At 43.6% G+C, this 8,557-nt stretch overlaps 1 protein-coding gene across 1 annotated transcript in view; it reads right to left on the minus strand.

Moving 5' to 3' along the window:
• ST8SIA6 (ST8 alpha-N-acetyl-neuraminide alpha-2,8-sialyltransferase 6) overlaps nucleotides 1–8,094 on the minus strand; it is a gene marked incomplete at both ends in the record, with an annotated part of 134,797 nt that extends 126,703 nt beyond the window's left edge. Inside the window, 2 exons of the mRNA XM_082845117.1 lie at nucleotides 7,410–7,508; nucleotides 7,994–8,094. Of these exons, the coding sequence (XP_082701243.1) occupies nucleotides 7,410–7,508; nucleotides 7,994–8,094 (200 nt within the window). The remainder of the gene's footprint in view (nucleotides 1–7,409; nucleotides 7,509–7,993) is intronic.
• Nucleotides 8,095–8,557: the final 463 nt, after the last annotated feature.

Raw genomic sequence — 8,557 nt, forward strand, 5'->3', positions numbered from 1 at the left:
TACATGGGACAGGGATGGTGGGTGAGAGGTATAGTGACAGAAGATAGGAAGTGAAGACTGTCTTCTCAAAATAAAAGCAGACTCTGTGGAACACATCGAATAATCAAAGGTATACTACACAATTTTTTAAATTTAAAAATAACCTGGTCAGTGGATTAAAAATGCTTATGCACAAAATTAATCAAAAGAGGTAGTTGCAAAGACACAGATAGCACTGTGAATTTTTTAAATTTTCAGTTTAAGAAAAAATCTTGACAGGATCCAGTAAAACAATCAAATAGGTTACTTTTGAAGAAATAATATTACCTTCATTTCTCTCTCAGAGTCCTAACAGCCAGAAAATAGAGGAACATCTTACAAAAGTTTTAAGATGAAAATGTTTAAAAAGTGGAGTTGTGATGCAATAATTCACGACTCATGGATGAAAAATAAGAACTGCATTCTTAAATATCTGAAGTTTCAGAAACACTACTATCCACATTCCAAAGCTAAAACTATTAGAAGAAAGAAGACATGCCAACTGACCAAGAAAGGAATGGAAACAAAGAACTAAAGAAATGAGGAGAGGATCATTTAGAGACAAATGTCAACCACGGAAAAGAGAATCTAAATGGTATTTTTAGATTTGTAAGCAATCGTTTAATTCAAATTTAAAAAATAGTCATTTTCAAAGGAGAAAGTATATAATAGAATAATAGTAACTTAATAAAAAAGCCCATCCCTTTTGCCATGTGCTAAAAGAAGTTCTAGAAGGAGGAAAGATTTAAATATTTTAAAGTGAGAGATGTCCACTTATCTCAGGGTACTAAATATATCAATAAATTAATCAATTCAAAAGCAGAATTGACAATAAAAAGTAGGTATAAGTGACACGAATACAGAAAAGGTGAAAACTTCTACAGATTAAATAACCACAGACATAATTAAATGTTAACTATATTAGAAAGCCAATTTAAATGCAAGATAAATAAAAGTTTGATACTTTTGATGCTTATAAACCTCTTGTAAATCAACAAGTAACTAGAATATCTTTATAGTAAAATAGACAAGGCTATGAACAGCCAATTTAAAAAAAGAAGATGAAGAGGGTGTGGAGAAAAGGGAACCCTCCTACACTGTTGGTGGGAATGTAAGTAAGTTGGTGCGGCCACTATGGAGAACAGTATGTTCTTCAGAAAACTAAAAATAGATTTACCATATGATCCAGCAATCCCACTCCTGGGCATATACCCAGACAAAATTATAATTCAAAAAGATACATGCACCCCTATGTTCATGGCAGCACTATTCATGATAGCTAAGACACAGAAGCAACCTAAGTGTCCATCAACAGATGAATGGATAAAGAAGATGCGGTACATATATACAATGGAACATTACTCAGCCATAAAAAAGAACAAAATAATGCCATTTGCAGCAACATGGATGCAGCTAGAGAGTCTCATACTAAATGAAGTAAATCAGAACGAGAAAGAGAAATACCATAGGATATCACTTATATGTGGAATCTAAAATATGGCACAAATGAACCTATCTACGAAACAGAAACAGAATCATAGACATAAAGAACAGACTTGTGGTTGCCACGGGTGGGGGTGGGGAGAGGGATGAGCTGGGAATTTGGGGTTGCTAGATGCAAAGTATTACATTTAGAATGGATAAACAACAGGGTCCTACTGTATAGCACAGGGAACTATCAATATATCCAATCTAGTGGGATAAACTATAATGGAAAAGATATTAAAAAAAGAATGTCTATATGTGTAAAACTGAGTCACTTTACTGAATAGCAGAGATTGGCACAACTTTATAAATCAACTATACTTCAATTTAAAAAAAATTTTAAACAATAAAATATTTAAAAGGAGATGTAAATGGTCAACAAACATCTTAAAAATTAAACACAATGGTAAACAAATAAACACATATTAAGACAACAGTGAAATACTATTCTTGAGTATGAAATTTTAAAAAGTGAAAAGAAACTCTAATGCACAGAACTGGCAAGAATTTGAGACAATGGTCACTCTCATATACTGCTTACAAAAGAATAAATTGGAACAACTATTGTTCTTGGACAAGTCATAGCAACATTTTAACATTTTCACATATTCTTTGATCAAGCCCCTCCACTTCTAGGAATTTATCTGAATAATCAAGATTGTGTGTAAGGCTATAAATTTGTTCACATTAGAATACACATCAAAATCAAAAATAATAAACAACGGAAGTGACCAAAGGGAAGAATAAATAAATTACAGTATGTGCATACGTTCAAACACCATGCTCTAAAAATTATGTTGCAGAAGAATACTAATGACATGAAGAAAAGCTCAGATGTTGTTAAAAACAAGTTACTAATCCATACCAAAATATGCATAGCAAAATTACTAGATATGTGCATATAAAATGACTGAAAATATGAACACTAGCATTTTTTTCAACATTGAAATGACAGGTGGTTTTCCTTTTCAGTGTGTTCATCTAAAAACATACAATAACATCTCTGCAGTAATGCTCCCTACAATAATATGAGTTGGGATATAACATGACTGTCTTTTGAGGTCTGCCCTTTACTGAACCCCAGTTCTCAAGAGAGACAAATCAAGTTCTACTGCAGGGAGAAAGGGTCACAGGGAATGGAAAGAAAGGTCATTAATGGAAATAGCAGGCGAACCTCTCTAGGAAAGCAGAGAAGTGGAAGTGGGATTACCACAACTCTGATGGACTTGTAGTCCAGTCCTTCCAGACGGGCCAGTGAAAGAGGCACCAACTCAGCAGGACCTTCAAAGAACAGTGGCTTCTATCCAGAAAGTCCCAGCCAGCCACAGGATCCTGAATCATCACCATGGATATTAAAGCCAAAATGGACACTGCCACTAAAAGATGGCAAACCATAACCAAGACCTAGATAATTCCCATGGAGGGACCCTGGAATTCCAAGCCAGATAGTCACACACACTTGCTCTGGCCATGTCATTCATGTCACAATAATCCAATCTCTCATGTCTAATGACTGAATATTTGGGAGCTCACTTATAACATTATGGCAGGATTTTATTTGGTGTCTTTTATAATCAAAAATGAAATTAGTATTATTTAAGAACACATATTAAATTAATATTTAAGAAAAAAAATTCCAACCACTTGGAAATTTACAAGTACTCTCCTAAAAGACAGGCTGGAAGCTAGGCCTCTTGCACCAAACAGACAAGCTGTGAATGCAAAGGAAACGTTCTTGAAGGAAGTTAAAACTGCTACTCTGGGGGTGGGGGAGACTACTTTCCTAAAGAACTATGGACGTAAAACTAAAATGTTCTAATGTAATTATAAATAATTTAGAATATATTTTTAAAAACCAAAACACTATGTATCCAAATTTATAGAACAGGTGCAAAGCTGCATTCAAAGGAAAATGCATAGTATTAAATATTGTTGTTACAAAGAAAAAGGGAATAATCGATAAATGAAGCATTCACTTCAAAACATTAAGTTGGAAAAAAAGGAATGATATTTTAAGATTAAAAAAACACAAAGGAAATAAAAAACAAACCAAAAAAAAAACACATAAAGGAAATAAAACACGGACATACATCAGAAGTGAGAAATAAAATCCAAGAGCTGTTTGTTTGAAAAACAAACAAACCAATGACGCATATTGACAAAGTTTACTAGAAAGAGAAACAATCCATTGTGATGGGGTCATAATTTGAGAATTGTTAGTATATTTTTCTCTTTTGTCTTTCTGACTTTGACATGACTTTTCCCTAGTTATTTTGAAGCATTCTTTGGAGGAGTATAAAGAGATAAAGCCTTTTTCCTAAAAGAATGCAAAGAGAAAGAATAAGGTGATATTATTCAGCTTTGGACAAGTGAAATAGGATTTGCTACAGCCCCAAGAAAAGATTCTCTAAATTCCTCCCATTATGCCTCTTTAGCACATTAACTACCTTACCTGCAAGACTCAGCTCCTGGAGCTTTCCCAATTTTTTTTTTTTTTTTTTTTAATCCCAGTCCCCACAATGCACCCTTAAGCCTCAGGTTTGAGTCAGGACAAAAAAAAAGAAACTATGATGCAGGGGAAGCCTGCACATTTCCAGCCTAGAGCAAAGATGGAAAGAGGAGGAAGAAAGGAAAGAGAGAGCTTTGGCTTGGAGAAAGGTGAGGGTAACAACAAGGGTAGATGGGGCTTTCTCTCCTCCCCCAGTTAGGACTCTAGAAAAAGATCACTTCTTGGGCAGTGTTCCACCGCGAAACTAACTTAACACAGGGTCACATCCACTTTGTGGGGCAAATAGAGGGAGGTCCTGATACTTAAGTTTCCTGAACCAGCCTTGGTCCGTGTATGTTTAGATAGGGCCCCAAAATAGTGGGCAGACTGGCTGGAACTAGCCAGCTAGAGCTGGGTGAGGTAGCACTGTAGCAAATGTTGCAGAGGACAACTCAGGATGGAACTAAAAGAGAATCTTCAGCAGATCCCTGACATGTAGCATTAATGGGACCTCAGGTGAGACCAAGACAGTGGAGGCTACCAGCAGGTGGAAGGCCTGAGAGAGAAGAATGAGCCACAAAAGGCAGCTTCCATAGCTGGCTATCACCAGGGTACCCACCCAGCAGACGGGAAATGGACAACATCCCCTTGGAGAGCAGAGGGTCAAAGGATACCATGATCATGAACCCTACCGCTTAACTCTACCACCGCACCACAGCCCCTCTCCCCCTTAGATCTGGGTATCATCTGAAAGTCAGAAAAGATGGTGGAAACAATCTGAAACAGTGAGCATTTGCTCCCAGAGAGAATAAACATACCAGAAAGAGTTGCTTAAGTTGGCACTTCTGACTAAGCTTTAACCTGGACACACACACACACACACACACGCTCCATCTTGCCCAGCACCTGTGAAAGACTACACAGCAGGGAGATTAAGAGTGTGGGATTCTGGATCCACATGGCCTCGGTCTGATTCCTGGGTCCACAGTTTGTCAACTCCGTGACTTTGGGCAGTTGACTCCATCTGCCTGTGCCTATTTCCTCATCGGTAAAGTGAGGATCTTAAGAGTTTCTCTCAGTATTTTTTGAAGATTAAGCGAGCTAATAAATGTAAAGGACTTAGACCAGTGTCCACAATAAGCATTCAGTAAGTGCTGCCTATCTTTATTGCTTTTAGTATTGTTATTATACTATTACTTATACCTTCTACCTACAGCTGGGGCTCTTGGAAGAAGATCAGACCAGCTACAGAAAAATCAAAATTATAATTTCTCTACGCAACCGAGTGGTATGGATTAAAATTTGTATCCCTGCCACATAAATAATCAATCGTAAATGATAAAGAGGATATAAAGTAGATCAAAAGACAAGTTTTGAAAAATACAACAGAATGGTACAAAATTAAAAACCTTAAGAAAATGGACCACATTTCGAAAAAAATATGAATTACCTGTGTTAGCTCAAGAAGTATGCCAAGTAGAAAGAAGTACGCCAAGAGAAGCTGAAAAATTCATCCAAGAATTACCTCCAAAAAGGCCTATGACCAGATAATTTAATTAGTACATTCTTTCTAAGTCTTCCCAAGGGACAACACCAGAATGTATAACAGTACCAGGACTTGGAAAAAGATGCAATGCTCCCCAATTCACTGGAAAACTACCTATAATACACAACTCTGCATAAAGTAAAAGTACAGGCTAATATTTTTCTCTAAAGCTTTGTTACCCCAGGATCTCTCAGTGCCCCTGATACGCTGTGAGATTCCAGTAGGAGGCTGCAGAAGGCAATGTCGTGCTGTACTTCAAGATTCCTTCTGAGATCCCCCAAACCCTTCTGATGGTCATGCAGGAACTACACCAGAGCCTTAAGTCATGCACTCAGAAAATTAAGATGGTCCAAGATCCAAGAATACACAGAAAGATACACAGGGGAAAAGGGATTCACAAGACATAGAGGAAAAGAGACAGTATACAAAATGGGAAAAACAGGGACTTCCCTGGTGGCGCAGTGGTTAAGAATCCGCCTGCCAATGCAGGGGACATGGGTTCAAGCCCTGATTCGGGAAGATCCCACATGCCGCACAGCAACTAAGCCCGTGCGCCACAACTACTGAGCCTGTGCTCTAAAGCCCGTGAGCCACAACTACTGAAGCCCGCGCGCCTAGAGCCCGTGCTCTGCAACGGGAGAAGCCACCGCAATGAGAAGCCTGCACATTGCAACAAAGAGTAGCCCCCACTCACCGCAACTAGAGAAAGCCCGCGGGCAGCAACGAAATGCAGCGAAAAAGAAATAAATAAAATAAATAAGTTTATTAAAGGAAGCAAAAATAGTAGCAAGGCTGAGGCTCAAAGCAGTAGATCCTGCTGGTGAAAATGTAAACTGATTCAACCCATCCAGGAAGCAACTGGCCAAATGTATTCAGTACCTAAAATGTACATACTCTTTGATCTAATCATTCAACTTCTATCAATCCACCTCGGAGAACTGAAAATGCAGATAGATTTACATACAAGGATATACTTCATAGAATTATTAATAGCAAACAAAACAAAACAGGAAACAATCTAAGTGTCCAAAAATAAAACGTTATATAGATTATAGCACATTCATACGATGAATTATGCAACAATTAAAAGCAATGTTTTGCAAAAAAAAATTGTAATAACACATACATGTCTGATTTTTTAGAGATAAAAGGCAGAACAAAATACAATGTACAATCTTAAGTATATTTCACAAATACATGTACATGGGAAAAACTCCTGGAAGAATATAAACTAAAACCTTAATATGATCTCTGGGTGGTGGGACTCCGAGTGAATATTTTTAAATCCATTTCTCATATCATCTAACTTTCTGCACTAAGAATGGATTACTTTTACGACAGATTAAAAAGAAAAGATAAAACCCAAATAATTATTGCACATGGATAAATACTCCTAGGAGTGACGAAGAAAAAAATCTGTCTCCATTCAGTAAGGACAAAAACATTCTCAACACTGAGCACAGAATTCCACGCTCCCAAACGTGAATCTTACACCGGTGCACTTGAAAGCATAAAGACACAAAGCAAACCAACCAAACCTCTCGAGAGACAGGCTGAGCTGCTTCTCGAGGTTTCCAGCACACCATTATCGCGAAGGGAACTCAGCACCCAGTTTTTTCAAAGTGCAGCTGCTTTCGTATCTCCCTTGGTTCGAAGACCATCCACATCGAGGGACAGGCTTTACAGGGGAGGTTGAGGGAGTGTTAGAGTTACACGCGCGCGTAGGCACACACATCCTCTCTCTCTCTCTCTCTCTCTCTCTCAAATCCACTCAATCGTGTGGTCCCAGCCAGACAACTCGAAGCGAGCCCCGCGGTGCAGACGCGCCCCCTCCCTCCGGCCCTCCCTCCGGCCGCCCGGCGCTGCGGGTACCTGTTCGTGGTGCGCGGGGGCCGGGTCGGTGGGCTCCCGGGCGTCCTCGGCGCGGCGCGGGTGCCGTGGATGGCCTCCCTGCTTTCCTCCACCAAGAACCTGCACAGCCGGGAAGCAAACTAAGTTGGGGAGCAGTTGGCTGGCAGGCTCGGCCTCGCGCTCGCAGCGCAGCGGCCGGGACATCCTCGCGCGCCCTGGCTCCCGGCGCAGCTCCCAAACCCCGGAGTTTGCGAAGAGGCTCGGGGCGGGAAGAAAGGGAAAGCGCGGACCCGCCGGGAGAGCTCGGGTGACCGACGGGGAACCCGACGGCAGGTCCGGCGCCGCAGCTCCCTCTCCGCTCTGACCGGTCCCCCGGCGCCCCAGCCGGTGCCTGGCCGCGGCTAGCGTCGCCCCTCCGATACCCGCCACTCACCCAGGCCGCCTCCCGGACGCCCCCGTCCCGCCCCACCTTCAGGCCGCCGCTGCCCGTCGGCTCGTCCTCGCAGCGGCCGAAAGTCCGCGCGCCCGAGAGGAACGAGGGCAGGGGGCGGCCGGGGCCCCCCCGGGACGCGCGGAGGGGCGGCCGGAGCGCGGCGGTGGGTTACCTGGGGCGGGCGGGCGTGTCGGTCGAGCACCAGAGCAGGCGCAGCAGCAGCAGCAGCAGGAGGCTGGCGAGCAGGGCGAGCAGCGCGCCTCCCGGCCGCATCCTGAGCCACGGGCGCAGCCGCCGCCGCCGCCGTCGCCGCCGCTGCCGCTGCCGCCCCGGCGAAGCACAGCCCGGGCGGCCCCGACTGGCGGCTCCCGCCGCCGCTGCCGCCACCGCCGCCGCAGCCACGCACACCTCCAGCGTTCAAGGCGGCGGGGAGGGGCGGCGGCGGCGCGCCCCCGGCCCGGCCCGCTCGCTCTCAGCGGGCAGAGGTAGGCGCCGCGGCCCGGCTCTCTCCCCCGGCTCCCGCCCAGCCCCGGATCGCTGTGGCAGCCCGGCTGGCGGTGGCGAGGCGCCCAGCTCGCCTCCTCTCCTCCCGGAGGCGCTCGGCGCTGCTGCGGGCTCTGGTCGTCGTCGTCGTCGTCGTCGTCGTCGTCGTCGTCGCCGCCGCCGCCGCCGCCGCCGCCGCCGCCGCGCGGGGTCACCTGAAGGTTGGGGCTTGGGCGCTGGACGCCGTGCTGCT

Source organism: Leucopleurus acutus, assembly GCF_964270905.1.
Source record: "Leucopleurus acutus genome assembly, chromosome: 1".
Lineage (NCBI taxonomy): Eukaryota > Metazoa > Chordata > Mammalia > Artiodactyla > Delphinidae > Leucopleurus > Leucopleurus acutus.